Genomic DNA, 20,616 nt, shown 5'->3' with positions numbered 1-20,616 from the left:
TCCTTTTCGGCACTTCGCAGGATTTGGGAGTACACGTTTTGGACAGGATTCGCTAGCCGTTGAAAAAAAACGACTGCGGGGTCCCTTCTTTCGTCGCGCTGTTGAGACTGAAAGATGTTGCGCCTGATAAATGGTAAAGAATATTCTAGAAACATTTTCCTTTCTGTCCGCCGCTTTTCCCACACTAAATGCAACCTGCCTAGAGCTTGTGGTTTATCTTCGTATTTTAGGTTTGAGCGCTGTGTCGGTTCTAAAGCGTTGCATATTGTATGCGTGTACAGGAAATTTTCGTTTATCCGTAATACTTCTTTGATTTCAACGAGTCGCATAACGAGCTCAGTGGATTTCTGCGTTAACGTGTGCTTTATTGTACACAAGAACAAAACACACGTATCTGCTCTTCCATATGCTGAATATGTACAGTCACGCTCAATACGAGTAGTACGTGCCACCGAAGCGCATGGCCTCACGAGCTCAAAGATTTCCCGTGACTTCAAGTTGCCTTTTTTTTTTTTCAGGTCTCGTTGTGGAAACAAGGGCTACTAAGAAGTAACGCGCTATCTTTGTGCTCGTGAGGCCACGCGCGTGCTACAAATCACACTGAGTTCGACTGTGCAAGCAGGAGCACGAGGGAAGATACAGCACTTGTCGTTTCATTGAGGTATCTGCATGGCCTATATGCCTACTTGAGACGGATCAAGGCGATCACGCCCCGTTAAAGTTTGTTCCGCCAAATTCGTTGAAAGTGTCGTTAAACATTACGCGTGACAGGCATAAAGCTATACGCGACAGGCACTTGCGCGCCAAATACAAAGCCGTACATACCTCGCTGAAGAGCGTGCCACAGAGCGAGTGTCTTCAGCGATTCATCTGTCACAGAAACAGCGTGATTTGCTATCGCGAGCAATATGAGCTCGAACATGCGAGCGCAAGTCGAATATCCTCGAACCATACATCGGCAGATTCGCAGCGGCCGCTGTTGGAAACAAAGTGGAAAGGGTGGTGCGCTTCCGCTATCCTTGTTGGCACTCCCTCCTCGATATCGTTGCTGCAAGACGCAGCTTACAGTGTGTCAGTGGCTGCTATCGGTGATATAAGCGCACATCAACGCACACTGCCACAACCAGTTGATCGAGCAGGCTATGCAGCTACAAAGATATCGGCTCTGACGTAGCCGGTCGCGATGCACAGGCCATGTTTTTATTACATCTATATAGTGTTCGCTGAGAATTTTCATACGCATCCTTGTTTTCATAAGCAGTAGTGATTTTGGGATGTTAAACACCACATATCAATCAATCATCGATCAATCCTTGTCTTCAGTGAATTTTATTTTCGTGCACATGTCTTCATTGCTATAGCGGCCGATGGCACGCGATAAACTGCCATTTCACAGCAACGATCTATGATGATTCGGGAGTGCCCTGCAGTCGGCGGAAGAGCGCCCTCCTTTCCTCTCCAGTTTCAGCAGCGCCATCCTCGTATCACGTTATCTGTATTTTGAGGCTCTTGGCCATGCACTCGCGCCTTCGAACTTATTCTGATCAAGATAGTTCATCGGGACACAACGCACACCGTACGTGTCGCGTTACGACCGCCTAAAATATATCTGTTACCAGCTACCGCTCTAAACTGGCCCATTTTATCTCAGAACTCGTCCTAGTGACGTAACGATCAAAAGAAAAAGAAGAAGAGTAGAATACAGTTATCACCTCGCACCATGCAGTGTCTATCGCTCAGAGATATACCGAGTAAAAAAACAATGGCAGCATATCCACGGAGTGAATGATGGAGAGTGGGGCGAAGCATCCGTCCGTCCATTCGATCTTGCTTCCGTCTGTCCATGCGTCCGTCTGTGTGACCGTCCGTGCGTCTATCCGCCCGTCCGTGCGTGCATCTGTTCGTGCGTCCGCACGTCCATCTGTGCGTCCGTCCCTGCGTTCGTCCATGCATCCGCCCATGCGTCCATCCGTCCGTGCAGCCATCCGTGCGTCCATCCATGCATCTGTCTGTGTGTCCGCTCGTCCATCTATTCAACACACCAAGTACCACCATCTCGCATCTTTTCATCATATATTCCCCATATAGAAGCACCGCCATCCAGCGGACATTCCAAGGACTAAACGACAGGTGGCGCACGCAAACTTTCTTACGACTTGCGCTTCGGCTCTACTTCCCACCTTTAACCAGTTAACCTCGAGTTCATGGTATATGCTAGTTCACTGTATTCATGGCACTGCGGCCCAACGCCTAAACCTTTCTAAAACCAAGGAGGTTACGCCCAGCGAAAATAACTTAGCAACCCTTTCTTGTCAGATAGTGCTCAATCTACATGCCAATGGCTGCTAATGGGGAATGAGAGACAGGAGAATTCGGCTTCTAGTTAACGCGCACGCTGCGAATTTTTGTATTGTTCAACAACGCACACGAGAAATCGCCTACCGGCACCACCTTGGAGGTCAGAACGTAAGGCTATTTACACACTACGACTACGACTGCTTCGAGGGACGAACGGGTTCCGCTTTAAGGAGCTTTCGCTCTTAAAAAGAAGCAAAAAGTGACCAATTCTTATATCTTTCTCACGCTAGAAATGAAGTCAAGCAGCGCGCGTGCAGTTTCGTAATAAGCTCCCAAATGACAGCCCGAAGACGTTCGTCACTTACACTCAAGTCATGCGCGTCCCGTCGTTCCAAAAGTGTCTTTCCGAATGTACACCGAGTCGACTGCGAACGTGACTGCGCATAAACCTTCCGACGGCAGAGGGCCATACTGGACACGATGTCCGACTCAAGCTCATTCCCCTTCGAGCGAGTCGTGCAAGGAAGCGAGTCGTCCGGGGGCTTTGTTAGTGCGTTGCGGCGAAGACCAATGGAACGGTTCGGTGGAGGAACGGTTCGCGCGCTCAATGATTACTCGCGTTTTCTTTAAAAAAATAATAATAAAACAACTGGATTCATCTTGTTAGATTAGCAGGGCTGTACTTGCAGTGACCTGTACAGTATACAGCGTACATCCGCGAAACGGTGCTTCAAGGATGCGTGGTACTGAACGTGCTAGTGCGCTCGAGATTAAAATCAGAACCTTAAACGCTCGTGCACGGCTTACTGGCGCCGCGTGAACGCGAAAGACGCGGAAAGCTGGTGATGTATGTTGCAATTTCGCACTGCCTTGTCGTCACGTTGTCAAGCGTTACACTTGCTGGTTATACGAAGACCTTACGCGTACGCCAAGGCTCGGAACGTATGTGCATGCCTGTTGCGTTGCAACCGCGCTATCATCTGCTGATTATAGTGCTCTTTTAATCTGCGCACTGCGTAGGAAATTTGCCGCTTAGCTCTAAATTGCCTGTGGCACGGGCAAACTAGTGCAAAGTAGGGACCGCAAAACTAGTCCTGGCTTGTTTGGCTGCGATGACGCACAACCGGCGCCCGTGATGACATGGACGAATGGTTATTATAACGCATTCAATTTACCTTTGCTACTTCTTCAATAACAAAAAGAAATAGAGAGCTAAAAATAATATCCGACTGTTATTCTGCTATGCAATCTTACGATGCATGTACTCTTTGCAATATGCATGCATCACTCTCTGTCTTAAAACGACTACTCATTATGTTCACTGACTGCTGTGTAACGCGCTCTTTTACTATGCGTTCGTTAAAACGGACAGTTCGGCAAACAAAAAAAAATGTACGAGGTTGCACGAAGGTTTCCGTATCTGCTCACATAATGCGATGTACCGTGGGCTACTGTACATAATCGTATAATACCAACACTGTTGGCTATTGATGAATGGCGTCCGTTTTCGAGCTTTTAGTCTAACAATAATTACGCCCCTAAAAGTGCCCGTTGTCCCAAGGTAAACAGGAGTACCTGTACAGCTATTGAAAGTATTTATTGCGCTTAAGATTGTGCTTAACAGCATATACGATGAGAAGAGACCTAATTAGAACCTTCGGAATATGACCTCTTGGTACGTGTATAAACATCTGATACGAAAAGTGTAGACAGTGGAAACTATGAAAATTTATTTATTTCACTCTTTCAGTCGTCTGTTGCACCAACCACAATATTTGCTTGCAATAGGAAGGCGGCCAGCAAGAAAACTGTTATTACCTTCAATTCGTGTTTACTCATTATACGCCAGGTTTCTAGCTATGGGACAGCCAAAATCTTTTTTTTTTTGCACCCATGAAAATGTAAAGTTATAATTGTTTAGTTTTTACTGTGTAGCCTTTTGTTTTGACATTTTGGGTTCAAGTCTATTTTAAGATGACCATAGAGAAACCGGTCTTAATATTCCTCGGTTTTGACTCTCTCTCTGTGTGTGTGTGTGGTCTACGCTGATATGTGTGTGCACCTATCACTTTTTCTCTCTTGCTTTTTATAATATTTTCCTCACCTTCTTCCTCCCCTATTTTAGGGTAAGGAACCGCGTACAACTTAGTTGCCTTTTCCGACTTTACTTTGCCCTTTTCTCTCTCTAATGCGTAGTTAATGAAGCTAATGAAGTTAATTTTGACACATTTTTCCCACACTTACCGCTAAATCATCATTAACTTTTCTTTTTTTGTGTTGTTTGCAGACCGGGTCGACCCCCGAAGCGCGCCTCCCTGGTGGGCCTCGGCGGCCGCTCGGGCTACCCTCCGCTGCTCAAACCTGGAGCCGAGATGGACTACGACGCGGTCATTAAGTCTGGTAGGTGCTCTAATACAGAATAAGAAGAAAAAAACGCTCATGCCCTGTCGTTACCTCGTTCCGCTGCATGCTTTGTTCTGAAACGTGTAAAGACACCCGTCCCTGCAGATGGCAGCGGTAACAATAAATGAAACGCCAAACGTAAACAGGAAGTAAAGATATAAGTCCGTTCTTATTTAGGTGAAGCGTTAAGATGTGAGCTACTCATATAAGGTGGCTTAATCTTGGGATCTAGAGAGAGTACTTATCCGAGCAATATGTCTTTCGACCTCTTCTCTTCTTTTCGGAAGCATACAGCGCGGCGTTTCAAGCAATCTGTGAGAATACCATTAAAGGAGCAAGAAAACACTTCCAAGCAATCTCGCTCAATCGCTATACGTCCAAAAACAAATACCCACATTTGTCAGCTGTAGGGGTGACTTTCAGCTTTTCTGCCTGTGCATCGCCATCGATGCACTGCAACATTATAGACTTGTCATTGTCCTCGAGTACGGGATAGGTACGTGAGTGAGCACCATGCAAAAGAAAAAAACAATCTTTTTAAACAAGTATTTTGTACGCTCTTAAAATAAATATACCTGACTTATTATAGGCTGTAGTTGTTGCTGCAGCGCTTCTGTTTAAAACTAACAGGACCTGCCTGTCGTTCTGAAATTTCTTGACGAAAAGTATATCTCTTGCTATAACTTTAGTACAGTGCCACCGCTAATCATTTGTGTTTATATATGTACCGCAGATGGTTCTCTGTCTACGTTCACGTTATAGCAGTGAACTGTTTCCATTTCGAAGAATGTAATTTCTTGAGTGGCGAATATGCTAGCTAGAACAATTGCAGTTAAGACGGACGATGATCATAACCGTTAAAATAGGAAACAGACGACATAATTTATGGTTCTGTGTACTTCGCCTCGTTTAACTTTATTCAGACGCTACTGTACTATGTGATAGGGCATCCTACATCCTTGCTAACGCTGCCACTGCCCATAATTGCTGAACGGAAATAATCTCGGCAAGCAATGTTTAATTACAATCATCATAGATATGGTCAGCCCGTACGGGCAAACAGCAGCTATCACCTTGAGGACCTCATTTCAGGGATATTAAGGGCCTCAACATGCCAGTGGCCTCAGTTACAAGTATGTATGGGAGCATATGTTTGACCGTTGGTGAAATATTTGAACTCTACTGCGCCCACATATTTATAGCGCCGTATGCAATGGCGCTCACGTCGCAGACAAAAGAATGGGAAACTGCCGCATAGGCTGTTGAATAGTCCGTTTATGTACATGCGTAATGACACCTAACCGACGCTTCCAGTGCAGAGTGTGGAAGGAACCGAAATGAGATTCACCTAAACGTTTCTTTTCTTTCTTTTGTCAATGAGCGCATCCTCACGTCATTGAAGAAGTAAAAAGCGGGGAGTCATGGGCGTCATAAAATCGGCATCTGCGTGAAGCCTTATGGTCGGCACGTTGCTACAGTGAGCGCATAACAAGCGGGATCACCTCGCGCGGTGCCCAACGAATACGGCGGCTGACAGAGACGCATTGTTGAGGATGCGCCCGGGATTCAATGGGCCGCGAGCCGGCTTGTCGAAGAACTGCGTTGACACTGGATTACATCTTGCCCGTCGACAACCCCCCCCCCCCCTCCCCGCTATTATCTCGGCTGTTTGAGGTGGTGAGGCCCCGTCCCCCGTGTGAGAGAATATACCGGACGACGCTACTGTATATGGAGCGCCCATGCATGACGGTAAGATGGCGCCTGCTATTAGGATGGAGATTTTTTTTTTTTTTTGCTCTTCCTTTTCTAAGTCTCCCCGTCTTCGCCTTTCGTCAACTCTTCTTGCTTCTTCCTTCGTCAACGCGGCTCTCTTTGCGGGAAAACGACCGCAGCCGTATATTAGTGATGAGCGGGGACTGTTGGGCCACGTTTATTCTAGCTGCTCCATATCGTGTGGTTAATTGATATGTGGGGTTTAACGTCCCAAAACCACCATATGATTATGAGAGACGCCGTAGTGGAGGGCTCCGGAGATTTCGACCTCCTGAGGTTCTTTAACGTGCACCCATATCTGAGCACACGGGCCTACAATATTTCCGCCTCCATCGGAAATGCAGCCGCCGCCGCCGGGAATCGAACCCGCGATCTGCGGGTCAACAGCCGAGTACCGTAGCCACTAGACCACCGTGGCGGGGCTTATACATCGTTTGGTTAGTTGACCCATTTGTGTGAATAGTTGGTCTACTCGGGGGATGTCGAGACTGTGTGCAGGCGCACATGCCACATCGACTTATCAAAAGGGCGGCACCTGCAAGCGCCCGTGTGAGCGCTTACGTGGAACACCCAGAGAAGCGTTAAGGTACAATGCGGTACAATGCACATTTTGGTCCATCTGCTTAGCGTGACCACAACATCGCAACTACTTCGAGAAGAGTGAAGCACAAGAGGGAAAGGAAAGGCAGGGACGTTAACCGGTCTGGAACGACCGGTTTGCTGCCCTACACTGCGGATAGGGGTGAGGGAGTCGGAAAGGTAGAAACTGGGGAGAGAGAGAGGAGAGCACGCACACGCGTTGGGCTCACAAATGCTGATGACTTGGAACGCGTTCACGCGCACCAATTGACGAAAGTCCAAAAAGACGCGGTTTCAGTCCGCTGGCGTTCCACTGAGTGGTGGATGCTTCCTTCACTTCTCAGAAATGATGGCGATTGTTAGCCATATTTCCACTCGAGCGATTCTAGTACTGCGCTTAAGGCGTCCAATACTTTGAGAGCGCTTCGAGCAGACGTTGTCCCCGTGCCCAACAAGACCTCTCGGATGGCATTCATGAGAGAACGAAGCTTATTTATCACTTTACCATCTTTCTTATGTGTTTCATCAGCGGTTGGTGAAGACCCCTGAGTGGGCGTGCTCTTCTGACGTTCTGTGGTTAGCGGACGACTTGGAAGAATAGGTCATTCCTCGGTAGCGATATTTCTGTCCGCAGTGCTACTACTTCGAAGTGCCACATGTGTGCAGTATATGCATAAACACAAACACTTTGCAAACCAGGATTCCGCAAAAAGTAATAGTAATAACTTTGTCTAATCCTTTGTGAGCGTTTAGTGAAACTAAAGCCTGCAGACTTGAAAACATATTAAAAAGTACTCCTCAACTATCGGTTACAAAGGTCAGTCGCGCAGAAGTACTTCTGTTTTTTTTTTTTTTACCGTAACAGTTTCAGGTATCTATCACCTTTTCTCTGAATAATTATGAGCTTCGGTAGTATCTTAAATGACGCCAAGCCACATAAAATACAAAGAACGAGGGTGTTAATCTATATATACTGGTGGTTCCCTACTTTTTGGCTCAATTTGTGACGCCTGCAGCCTGTTCCCGTAGCGTCACAAGAAAACAAGCTTTCGACTTGTCCGCATACGACGTCTGTCCTAGCCTGTTTTGACGTGCATTCGCACGCCCGTTATGCCTCTTCTTGCGTTGCTGTCGGGTGTGGTGAAAAAATTCCACCTCGTGTTGCACGTTTGCGCGCAATCGCTGGTAACAGCGTGCAGTCGAAAACAGTGAAATCACGACAGGCTGAACGCTCAGTGGTAAAATTTTTCTACGCGTTTTATGAGGGCATAAGCGGCGAGGAGGAGATAACAGCTGTGCGAAGTGTACATAAAGGTGAGACCGAAACCACCACTATCTGGTCTTTGAAGTAAGAGTGGTTTAGGGGCCCTTTAACAATAAAGCAAAATCTGCCTATATACCAACACGACGCGAATGAGTCGCTCAGTTGCTAGTGAAGCACGTTCAAGAACAGAGCGATGCTATATAAATAGCAGACTTTGCGTGCATGGAGTAAATTTTCATTGCTTTTTTGCCGTTGTTGTTATGTGCCTGCCGTTCAAGAAATTTCGTGTCGTTTTTTTTTTAAGAATATTGATACCTCGAGTAGTAAGGAAACCTGAGGTTGTATGAAAGTATTGTAGGATAGCACGAAAAATTCAGAGACAGAGGTTATACATACGATACAGTTCCCTCAACAAAAAAAAAAAAAAACATTGCAAACATGCGTATATGTGTGCTAGTAATATTCTCCTCAAAGTGGGACGCTTCGCCTCCCATCTGATATAGTTTGCTTCACTGCGATTGTATCTGGGAAATTGTATGACATCCAAACTTAAACCCCAAGGACAGGCAAGTGAAAGTGGGGTTTTTGAATAAAGATAGTGTACTGAAGAGGGAAGCAATGCCCAGCGCATATGCGAGTGGCAAACAAGGGGGCCCGTTTCACTGCGGTCAGGGACGGTGTGCGTGATTAGCATATAAAGAGTCCTCCGCACCCGTTTCGGACAAAAAAGTAAAGCGGAGAGAAGTAAATATCCAACGTGAGAGTTGAAAGCACGAACGCCGCAATTTTTTCAGCTCTCCTGTCTCTTTGCGCGTGATACATGGTCCGCATAGATGATCGGGCACCGCTGCCACATTTTTCACGCGCAAACAACGAACACCTATACGTCCTCTAGTGTGCACGTATAGGGACCGGGCTCGGCCACATGTGGCGCCCTCTCGCGGCTTTCAACGTCGCTAGTGGAGAAGAGCGGGGTATTCCCCAAGTTTGGGGAAAGAAGGGTGGCAAAAGAGACAACTGTCTCACACAAAGGCAGCGAAATCGGGAAAGGGAGAAGCGGGATGGCGCTGGGGAATAGTAATGCCGCTCACGAAGAGGATCCGGGACGATCACAATGGGAGCTCCCAAGTTTGGTTTTCGGTTTCACGTGTCATCCCATTCATGGGACGCCCCTAGAAAACTTCTGCTCCTGGATCCCGTTTCTTTCTTTCTTTTTTTTTTTTTTGTTCGACTTGTCGTGCGAGGCTGCAGCTCCCCACGAGGCACGTCATTGTGTCCCGGTAACCGACGCGTCACAATTTGTCTGACCTCGCTGCCGTTTTTGTCGCGGTGTGCATTTGCCCAATGCGTGTGCAGTATTCCCGCGCAAACACGCATGCGCACGCGGATGCCTTTTCTTGCTCGAAATCGCTTCGGCCGCTTGCTTGCAAGGCGATGTATTTCGCGACGAATATTTTAATAATGCTTCCGGGTCGCTAGCACGCCGAAGGTGCTATTGTCGTGGTGCACCGGTAATGTGTGCAGGCAAAAACATTACTAAAGGAGAGAGAACGCTTTAGCTGGCGAAGCAGGATGCTCAAGATGATGCGCAAGACGGTGGGAATATCTCGTGAACGATGCGCGAGAATGTACGGAAGCAAGCGTTCAGCGATGGAGGAGAAAGTGGTAAAATTAGAATAGGGAAACAGGCCCCCTCGACTTAGGAACTGTAACGGCTGGGAATTCGAGCAACTCGCTGAAAAAAAAGGCATTGCATTACGCTACGTACTTTCACTGCGAGACGCCTTTCTTTATATCTTTCTGTTTTTCTTCCTTCGAACCTTGTTCAGCGGAAGCACACGCGCGCTACCTCGCGGCACAAAATGGCGATCGCTCATGCTACAGCTTTCGAACAAAGTTTCCCGATTACTACAATGCAAATGCGCGCACAGAGAGGTCTTGTGTTGTTTCCGCGGAAGCAAGCGAGCTTTGGCTCTTCGCCAGCTGACCGTAATATCCCTTCCCCCCCCCCCCCCAAAAAAAAGGAAAAGTTATCTACCGAAGTTCCAAGCGTTTTCGGCTTCCTCCAGTGGCATGAGCCAAGGCACGGGCGGAAACAGTGATTTTCTATTGCGGCGGGAAAGGAGAGACCTTTTTTTTGCTGAGAAAAGGGGCAAATTCCGAACGGGTTCTCCTCGAGCGTAGAAAAAAAAAAAGAACAGGGGGCGGTGAATATAAGGATAACAAGGAGGCGAAGCTCAGGAAGTTCCGTAAATGCAAACTGGCAGCGTTGGGAGCGTAGCTGTGGCTGTTCCGAATCTGCAATGCAGAACACACTGCGGCAGGCCCCTCTGGAAAGGGGCACGAGTGATTCGTTTGCATCTCCATAATGCCCGCAACGATATACATACGCCCACACCTCCCGCGCGCAACGGAGAAGTGCAGAGATTTCTCGCGTAACCTCTTCTCCCTGGTGCTCTTTCCCTTTTATTTTTGTTGTTTATTCACGAGTAGCGTTAAATTTCTCCTCCGGAATTCCGGCCGACCAGCTGTAAGCGAGAGAGGTGCAGCACCGTTTAAGATCGGGTTCTTTCGAAAATTTCGGCGGCACTCTTCCATGTACACCTTCGGCTCTGCGTGTACCGTCGAACCGTTCTTTCACTCCCGACAGTCGCCGAACCATCGACGACGACGCTTGATTTTTTTTTTTTTTTCGTCAAAGGGTCCCTCCATTGTTCGCGTTTGCAGCTTTCCTGCCGGCGCGTGTTCCTTTTGGGAAACCGGGGCTTGATGGATCGCTCCGTGCCCGCAACTCTTTCTTTAAATTATTTCATTCAGTTTTTCGTTGCGTTTTGTTTTACATGCGATAGCGAGCTATACTTTTGGTTTGAATTGGTTCCCGAAGCCTCTTGTGTATCGTGTGAGCCAGCCGCTTGTATGTGTGTAATTACGATCAATTTCGCTTGCTGTATAGCATGATACGGTTCATGTTTGCCTTCTCTTGTGTCGTTTCCGAAGCATTTGGCGCTTGTCATGTGAAAAACAATGAAACACTCAAAGAAAAACAACTGCGTAAATTAAAAAAAAAACTAATGCATGGAAAAGAGGCGTAAGTGTAAACCTAGATATCCAAGGAGCAGCCGGCATTCGTCGTGCGCATGCTACATAGCGCCATGATATTTTACTCGTATGCCGCGAAAATCTCAGTTCCAGTAAAAAAAAAAGAAAAATGTCAATTGCAATACTTTCTATTTCAAGAATAATTCTTCGTAAATAAAATTAGGCGTGTTTTTTTTTAATTTGTTTGCTTCACTATTCTACGTCAAATCTGTTTTTTTTTTTTTAAGTATGGTGCACTTTCAGAGCGATTCCCCGGCCTTTTTTTTTTTTTTTTTTGTCTAGGAAATACTCGAATTCGGTGTCCGTGTATTCGGCACGCTTCGGTTGCAAACCTTAGGCCACGTGATCTTGCTGCGCGTGGATCGTAAGGGTGGATTTGGTGTCTTTGTGCCGCCGCGGTTGTCCCACTCCCGTGCCCGAACTGTCCTCCCAATCTGAGTCTTCCCTCTCCCTTCCCCCATCCTCTGCTTCCTCCTCAGAGAACATTCGTTGCGCCGAGGAAGCTGATCTGAACATCCCAGCCGTGTTATTCAAGATGTGGAGCCAAGGTAAATCACAACGTTACGCAACACCTCCGACTATTATACATTATACTTTATATATACCCTTTCTCTCCGTATCCCACTTTCTCTAACAGTCCTGCTCAGTGAAATGGCAAACGCTGTTTCTCATTTATAAAGGTGACCAGCGCAGCTGTACGAAGTCAGTACGATACTAAAACTTGTCTGGGGCATCATTAATTGGAAGAAAGCAAACGTGCAGGGGCAGTTTAGCGGTGAATGCGAAAAAAGAGGGAGGGGGCGTTAGTATTGGCCTCAATTACCTTTAGTTAGCTCGATAACTATTGCTAGCATGCATGCATGAGGCAGTATAGTTCTGGTATTGTTCCAGCATAGTGTGGTATAGGCCAGCCGCAATAATGGAGCCAGCCTCACGTTGATTCGGATGCTCTTTCATAACAATTCGTTATTCTAGCACATTAAAGAAAGGAATAAAGAAAGAAAGAAAGAAAGAAAGAAAGAGAGAGAGAGAGAGAGAGAAAGAAAGAAAGAAAGAAAGAAAGAAAGATGTGGGATGTGTTGGATTAACTTCGTCGAGTAGATTATGAATGAAGACGAGAAAGTTTGAACAAAGTGAATAAGGGTTACCTAAGCTTGTTAGGAAAGCATGTGCTTGTCCTCTGCCTCTTCGTTGTTTTCTTATGTTATTTTTTTCTCATTCTAGAACATATGAATGCTTGATTTCTTCCCTAATGCTCAGTGATTGTGTGAGCTCAAATTTGTGACCTTCATAGAAATTCAGTGGCCGCATTGAATCTCCTTCATTCTGGTTCGTATGTCGTTTGGCTCACAGTCGAGGCCGATTCATTATATAATTAGAACCAGTTTTTGCTGAGACATGCCGCTCAGTGCGTCGCGCTAATACGGGATCTCCGCTGTTTTAACGGCTATTCAGTCTCAATGAAATGTGCAGCTGCCTACTTTTTTTTTCTTTTTGCTTTATTATATGTGTGGTAGATCACTTCTGCTCACTCAGGCAAGACTAAAATAACAATTATTTCTATTACAACCACGTCCGAATGCTCGATAATTTCGGACAGATTAGCAAGCGGATAGCATTTTTTCTTTTTCAATCTTTCCGTTAAGTAACGACCTGCGTTCTTCGCCTGCACTGCTAACCAATGATACGACGTTAATGGGTTTGTACAGCTCCCATCGCGAAAACTTGGCTCCAGTGGCCTGGCTCGATTAGGCGAGAGAGGAATCGCCGAGCTCCGCGTATAAGCGTTGCGCCCGCCATCTCGCTTTACGGCCTTCATTAAGCGACATTAAGGAATGGAAGGAAGACCGTAAAAAAAAAAAAGAAATGATGGTTGAACTGTGAGACCTCGCTTCCAAAAGGGGTGGGCGATTAAATAGCGCGGCGTTCGCCAGAAAGAATTTCTTTCCGCCTTATAAAGTCGCATCATGCTCGTCGCAGCCCATTGTTCGTACGATGAGCAGGATCCGAGAACAAGATAAAACGCCCTGGGTTTTTAAGAAAGCGAAAGGGTCCGGCCACCGAGAAAAAGGGACATTGATTGCGAACAGGGTGGAAAAGGTGAAGGAATGGAACGGAAACACGGCGCTGGTTTGTACGTGTGCGACCGCTTGCGTAGGAAGGGGGCTGAGACGGTATAGAGGAGGGCATCTTTATCGCGGAGCTCCACCCAGCCGAGAAACGTTATTAGCGGAATTATTGGGCATCAGCAACAGCGGCAGAGGGAAAAGAGCCCCCGAACCAAACGACCGGTGACGGACAGTGCTCCGGGGCGGCGCATAATAGAATTTTTATTACGGAGTCGCATAAATATCCTCGCTTATCTCTCTAAGCCCGAGCGAGCGCTGGCCGCCGAAGCTATACACAGGCCTGCAGGAAAGGGGAGAGCCGGGAAGGTCTTTGAATATCGAAGTGGGACAAGATGAATTCCGGCGCGCGCCGCCGTAGCACTCCGTGGCGCTGTATTCTTTTCCTCCCCAAACTCTCGGCTCGCGAGCGTTCTTTTCTTGCGACGGCCGAGCCAAGCCAAGCTGGTAGTATGCAACTCGGAAAGTTATGACTCTGCTGTGCTTTGCGTTCTCTCTTTATCCACTTTTTTTTTTTCTATCCTGTCCGAGTGCCTGCCAAATCGACCTTTTTGATTTATCCTTAGGGTGCCGTCGCTTCGAAATTTTCGTCCGCCGTCCTTTTTAAAGGCGCGTGATGCTCCGCATCGCTGGCGGGGTTCTTCGAAGAGGCTAATTTGATTCACCCTGGCGAGCCCGTGGCTGCGGCAGCGCGCCGGTGGTTTAGAAATTAAAATTGCCTGAAAAATTTCAGAGTCGTCACTGCTCAATTATTGGATGAGCGGAACTGCGCCTCTCTCTTCGATTTCTTATCAGCGCTGATTTCAGCGTTTCTTCTTAGATCTGCGCTGGTTTTTTTTTTTGTTGTTGTTAGTCTTCCTACGTAAGAAATGAAACTTATGCGCCTTGTGCCTGGCGAAAGAAAAAAATAATGGTTTTCCGCATGTTCGAAATAAGTATAGTACTGTTCTTGCGTTCGTCTGCCTTGAGTGCCTGTGCATGCTTGCGACAGGCGCTTGGAAAATTGCGTGACCGCGTGTTTGTATGCCAGCATGCAAGCACGTGTGGAATGAACTTCTAACATGATTTCGTCACTGCTTAATGTGTCTCAATATGACGGTTAATTTCGACCACGTGTCTTCAACCGTATTAGGCAAGGCGCGGATAGTTCATTTGAAACAATATTATCACAAATCCTAAAGCAGCGCAAGATTGAGAAGAAAGTTAATCAGAAAGAAGCTTCACCGGCAAACAAAAGGTAATATGCACGAAAGCTGTGGGATTATTCTTTTCTTTTTTTTCACTATTGTCAAGAAGCTTTTTTTTTTTGTAGGGTCGACTGTGAGTTATTGGTTAACGTTGTATGATGAGGCCAAGTTTCCTTCCAAGGCTAACGTAGTTGGGAGTGTTCAAGTTAAGCCAAATAACTTAATCGGGGAATCACAAAAGACCAACTCTTGCGTGCCTGATAAGACGAAGGGTTGCCCCGCCGCGGTGGTCTAGTGGCTAAGGTACTCGGCTGCTGACCCGCAGGTCGCGGGTTCGAATCTCGGCTGTGGCGGCTGCATTTCCGGTGGAGGCGGAAATGTTGTAGGCCCGTGCCAGTGCTCAGATTTGGGTGCACGTTAAAGAACCCCAGGTGGTAGAAATTTCCGGAGCCCTCCACTACGGCGTCTCTCATAATCATATGGCGGTTTTGGGACGTTAAACCCCACATATCAATCAATCAATCAATCAAGACCAAGGGTTAACTATGGCTCGCATGCAGCTTGCGATGCAGTACAACGGCAGCAGCAATCCATGAAAGTGAACTCGCACTGAAATTTATAGTGAAGAAATTTTGATAGTTATATAGGCGGCAGTAATGTGATAACGGCGCTTGTCAAAAAGAAGAAAAATAAGGTGATATCCGTGAATATATACAGCACGTAACTAATTACGACCTGTCTATGTGAGCAAGTATAGTGCACCTCTAGACTACCATTAGGTTATATAGTTGTGCGCGCACCGAGATTTGTTGGTCTGTTTGCTGTGAGCGCTCTTGTATACAGAAAAATATGGGCCATAATGGCGATAGTACGACCCGCGCTCTGCATGATCTGCCTAATCTGCATATTTCCTTCTTTTTTTTTCTTTTATTGCATTAAATCTGTCGTTACTGTCTCTGTACTTGAAGAAGTTACACAGCCACATCGCTACGTTACGTTAAAGTTTTTTTTACATATTTGAGTGCGCTGTTTCGTCCTGTCGCTGGTGTTCATTGAGTATGAGAAGTGAGATTTTGACAGTGGTAACTATCAATGTCAGTGCAAGACAGGTTTACTGACTATCGATCCTATCATTCGCATTTTTTGTTCTGTTCTGTTCTATCTATTTTTCTGTGGAGAAGTTGAGCTCCATATTAACTCAGATACTCCATATCAATGAGTTCTGCTGTGAAAAAAAAATGAGAATGAATGGTACCCAAAATGAAAAAAAGAAAAAAAAACGTAACAGCACACTGAGTCCAGGTGAATTAACATGTCAATGTGCAGTTTGCTTTCAGCAGCTCGCACTAGCATAATACGTTCACACGCACACTTTTTTATTTCTACCTACAGTGTATGTACTAATGCACAATTATATATCTCAACCACTATATGGCTGCGGCGGCTGCTATTTCGGTGGAGGCGACAAAGCTGTAGGCCTGTTTGCTCAAATTTGGGTGCACGTTAAAGAACTCCAGGTGGTCGAAATTTCCGGAGCTCTTCACTACGGCGTCTCTCATAATCATATGGTGGTTTTGGGACGTTAAACCCCACATATCTATGAATCAATCAATTTTCCGTACTGCTACTACTATACTTTTATCACTACTACTACTACTAATGTAATAATGATAATAACAATATTAATAATAATATATTATTGTTAATATTTATAATAATGATAATAATATCGTCGTGGTGCAACGCGAACAAAAGAGAGGTAGACGTTGACACAGCGATAACAGCGTGTTCTGAGCAGCTGAACTGCAAGATCGCCTTCTTTGTCCTCGAATAACCAAAGGCACGGTGTTCGCTAAATCCTCTCACCATCATTTTTGTCCACATCTGTACACGTTCACGTGTCCACGTGATGATCATGATGATTAGGGAGAATTCATCCGTTAGTTAACATTCTGTATCAACAATCAACCCACCTGGGTGCGAATTTTCCGAAGGAACGTCAGAGTCACGCAGGCTCACATACATACATACATACACACATACACACATACATACATACATACATACATACAAACATACATACATACAAACATACATACATACATACATACATACATTCATACATACATGCATGCATACATACATACGTATGTACATACATACATACATGCATGCATACATACATACACACACACACACATACATACATGCATACATACATACATACATACATACATACATACATACATACATACATACATACATACATACATACATACATACATACATACATACATACATACATACATACACACACACATACATACATACATACATACAAACATACATACATACAAACATACATACATACATACATACATACATTCATACATACATGCATGCATACATACATACGTATGTACATACATACATACATGCATGCATACATACATACACACACACACATACATACATGCATACATACATACATACATACATACATACATACATACATACATACATACATACATACATACATACATACATACATACATACATGCATACATACATACATACATACATGCGTTGAGCATATGTCCCGCTTTCCTTGGCAGGTGCCCGTCCAACGATGACCTCGGACAAGCTGTCCGCGAGCAGCGCGGCGGCCGCGTACCAGGCTGCCCTTGGTGTGTCCCCAATGGAGCAGCAGGCGCTAAGCATGCTGGGCCTGGGAGCCCACAGCGCCAACCACCCGTCGGCCACTGCCGCTGCCGCAGCAGCCGCTGCCTACCAGAGGCACCTGCTAGCCGGAGGACTGGCGCTGCCATTGGCAGCGGCCGGCATGGCCCAACTGGGACGTCCTGTCGGCGGACACGACAAGCTCAGGCAACAACAGCACCAGCAACAGCAACAGCACCAGCAGCAGCAACAGCACCAGCAGCAACAACAAGCCGCGGCACACGGGCTGGACCTGTGCAGTCCCAGGTCTGCTAACCGACCTTCTTTTTTTTTTTTCGAATATTATAACACTGAGAGTAACCCGGCGTCCTGTGTTATTCGAGCGAAACAGAGTTCATTTAATCAAGGTACAGTTCCTAAATTTAAAGCTCCGGTCGTGCTACGGGTTATTTGTGGGAAAGAGTTTTTCCGGCCTATAGTTGGTGCTTGGCAAAATGCATAGTGTAAAAGTAATGGTGAAATGACAATTTTAAACGTATAGGTGCAGGCGTCTCAGGTGCTGCTACTGACTACGTCACGTTCGAAATATTTATTTCACAGGCAAGAATGTTTACCAATCAGCAGACCTTCACGCATCAATGTGGCCGGGCTCTCAAGCATGCGCCGTTATAATGTTTCGCGTGTATCGTTGGTGGCTGGGGAGCCGCGGTGCTACCCATAAACTCTCAATTCCATTGACGTAGCACGAGAGCATTGAGGGTCGTATAACCGCGATCACGAGAAATACACGTGTCCTCGCCCTGCCTGTATTCCCTGCCCTTATTCGGGGACACACTCGAACTGCACAACTCTCACTTCTCTTTCATTCTTTCACACCCCCTTTTCCCTACCTCAAGTATACTAAGTAGTAAACCGGAGTCTTCCTTTGGTTAACCTTCCTTCCTTTCCTTTACCTTTCTCTCTCAAATAGTAAGACAGAAAACTCACAGGTTCTGTTATGCATTCACCTTAGACTGCTTGACGGCGAAAGCTGGCTTTTATTTCTTCTCAGTCGCGACATTAATTTTCCCTCGCCCCTTTCTGATATCTCCTGCACTTAACGTCGTTTCACACTGCCTTTTCTGATATCTCCTGCACTTAACGTCGTTTCACACTGCCTCCAGGACCGCGGAGGCAACGCAAGCTTTCCGCACTTCACTAACCTGGTTTCTGCTCGGCCCCTGAGATGGTCAGCCCACCTTCGTCGAAGCCATGATGTCATGTGATGACGTTATCATGCGAGACGTCACCTTATAAGTGACGCCATGGTGATGTCACTGATTTTGGCTATTTCTGACTCCCTAATCACGTCCTATGATAACGTCATCACGTGATTATGTATACACATTTTTTTTTTCATCACTCGTGTAGACGCCTTCGCCGTGGGACCACAGTCGACACGGACGGTCAGTTTTCGCGCTTAAAGAAACATCTCTCAGGCCGCGTTCACACTGAGCATTCCGGCCTCCGAAAGTGCTCCGAATCCGGTTCGGCGGCGGCGAGATCCGCCGAAAGGGCCCTTTCCGCACCGATCGCTCTCGGACCGATTTTTGCGGCGTCTGCCGCCGAATCCGTCACCGCGGACCAATAGGAGCGCTAGTCAAGGAATTTTGAAAAATGGCGGCCAAGCCCTACTCACTTGTTATGCCGCAGTGCACGTAACTGAATGTTGAAACCAACGGGAGTTTAACTTACTCTGTGCCTACTTCGCCTCCGTATTTCTTGGAAGAGGTGACCGAGCTTGCTGTTGGCGTGACCGAGCTTGTTGAGGTCTTGCAGAGCAAAACGAACCCACCAACGCCGCTGGCGTCGGTGGTTTTTCTGCTCTTCATGCATTACAAAACAGCCACTCGCCAGCAAAGTAAGCAGTACTGTCTTTTCTTGCTTCTTGCGTACGAGAATCGTCGAAGTATGCACCACTGGATAGCGTAGTAGCGTTTGCGAGCCGCGACAACAACCGGGTGACAGCGCATCCATCCCGCGTTCGCCCCGTAGTAGATGGCATATTCGGCGGCGCGGGGCGCGTCCAGTGCGAACGACGCTGCGTTTCGGCGGCAGTGGAATTTCGGTTGCTGTAGAAAGCGGATGTTTCAGTGTGAACTAGGCATAAGGCTGTCGTTTTAATATCCCGAAACTTGCATAGCATGACGCCCTTTTTTCTAGTGGCGTTCCGATGGTGGGCGCCGGTTCTCAGGTTCGACTGCCGCGGCTGCACCAGCTATAAATCTGCGCAAACCTTCAGACTGCGCTGCTCGGACGGTTTTTTTTTTCTCTTCTTATCGACCTCGCAGTTCCTTGATGAATTTATTACCGGACGCGCGCGCACGTCTCTTTTCCCACCGCGCAAATCGACCCTGCACCTCTGTCGAGCTGAAACAACGGCCCATCTGTTGCGTATTTTAGACCCCAGCCATCTGGTCTGCCGAATCGCGCTGACGGGGACGTGCACAGCTAATGAACGTGGCTCTCTCGCTTCTCGAAACTGCAGCAGCCGAGACCGACCCTGACGTATGCTCTCAGCCAGCCACTCCCAGAACACCCCTCCCCCCACCCGATGATTTCTTGATTTTTTTCATTCCTTTCAGTTCTCTCACTCAATGCGATCATATTTCCGTAGGCATAACCATGACATCGGGAGGCACGGTAAAACAGATAGTTGTCGAACAGAAATAAAAAAAGCCGAATAAACATAAAAATGAATGCTTCCCTATTTCGTAGTAAAGCTCCTGTTTTAAATCAGCTTAACACGCACTACCTATAAAGCATTCACCGTGGCATCTATCTATCTAAGCAGGAAATGGTTCCAAATGGCACTCGAATGCAAGAGGGGAAAAAATTACGTGTTAGCATTAGCACACAACAGTATAAGCTCAAATTAATTCTCTCCCTCTCTTCATTTCTCTGCTGTTAACAGAAACCATAGCACAGTTTAGGCTGATTACGTGTTTTTTAGTAATATTTATATTGAAGGTATGGTAAAGTTTTGAAATAATAACGTAAAGATTTCGCGCCTAATCCTCAACTATATCTGCATTAAGTCAATTTGTCAATCCAAATTCAGTATTTTAAAACATTGTCTCGATCCCCGCCACGGCAGTCGCATTTCAGTGGAGGCAAAATACTAGGGGTTCGTGTGCGCGTTGATAGTTAAAGAATACCGGATGGGGGA

At 46.5% G+C, this 20,616-nt stretch overlaps 1 protein-coding gene across 5 annotated transcripts in view; it reads left to right on the top strand.

Annotated features, from left to right (window-relative positions):
- LOC119169230 (dachshund homolog 1) overlaps positions 1-20,616 on the top strand; it is a 65,883-nt gene that overhangs the window by 34,683 nt on the left and 10,584 nt on the right. For 3 of the 5 annotated variants that reach the window (XM_075881518.1, XM_037420343.2, XM_075881508.1), the window contains 3 exons: positions 4,586-4,698; positions 11,896-11,964; positions 17,345-17,714. In XM_075881518.1, the coding sequence (XP_075737633.1) occupies positions 4,586-4,698; positions 11,896-11,964; positions 17,345-17,714 (552 nt within the window). The remainder of the gene's footprint in view (positions 1-4,585; positions 4,699-11,895; positions 11,965-17,344; positions 17,715-20,616) is intronic. The other 2 variants (XM_075881528.1, XM_075881521.1) reach the window with 1 other exon arrangement.

Source organism: Rhipicephalus microplus, chromosome 2, assembly GCF_043290135.1.
Source record: "Rhipicephalus microplus isolate Deutch F79 chromosome 2, USDA_Rmic, whole genome shotgun sequence".
NCBI lineage: Eukaryota > Metazoa > Arthropoda > Arachnida > Ixodida > Ixodidae > Rhipicephalus > Rhipicephalus microplus.
The sequence above is the reverse complement of the archived record's forward strand: the minus strand, read 5'-3'. Positions and strand labels throughout refer to the sequence as shown.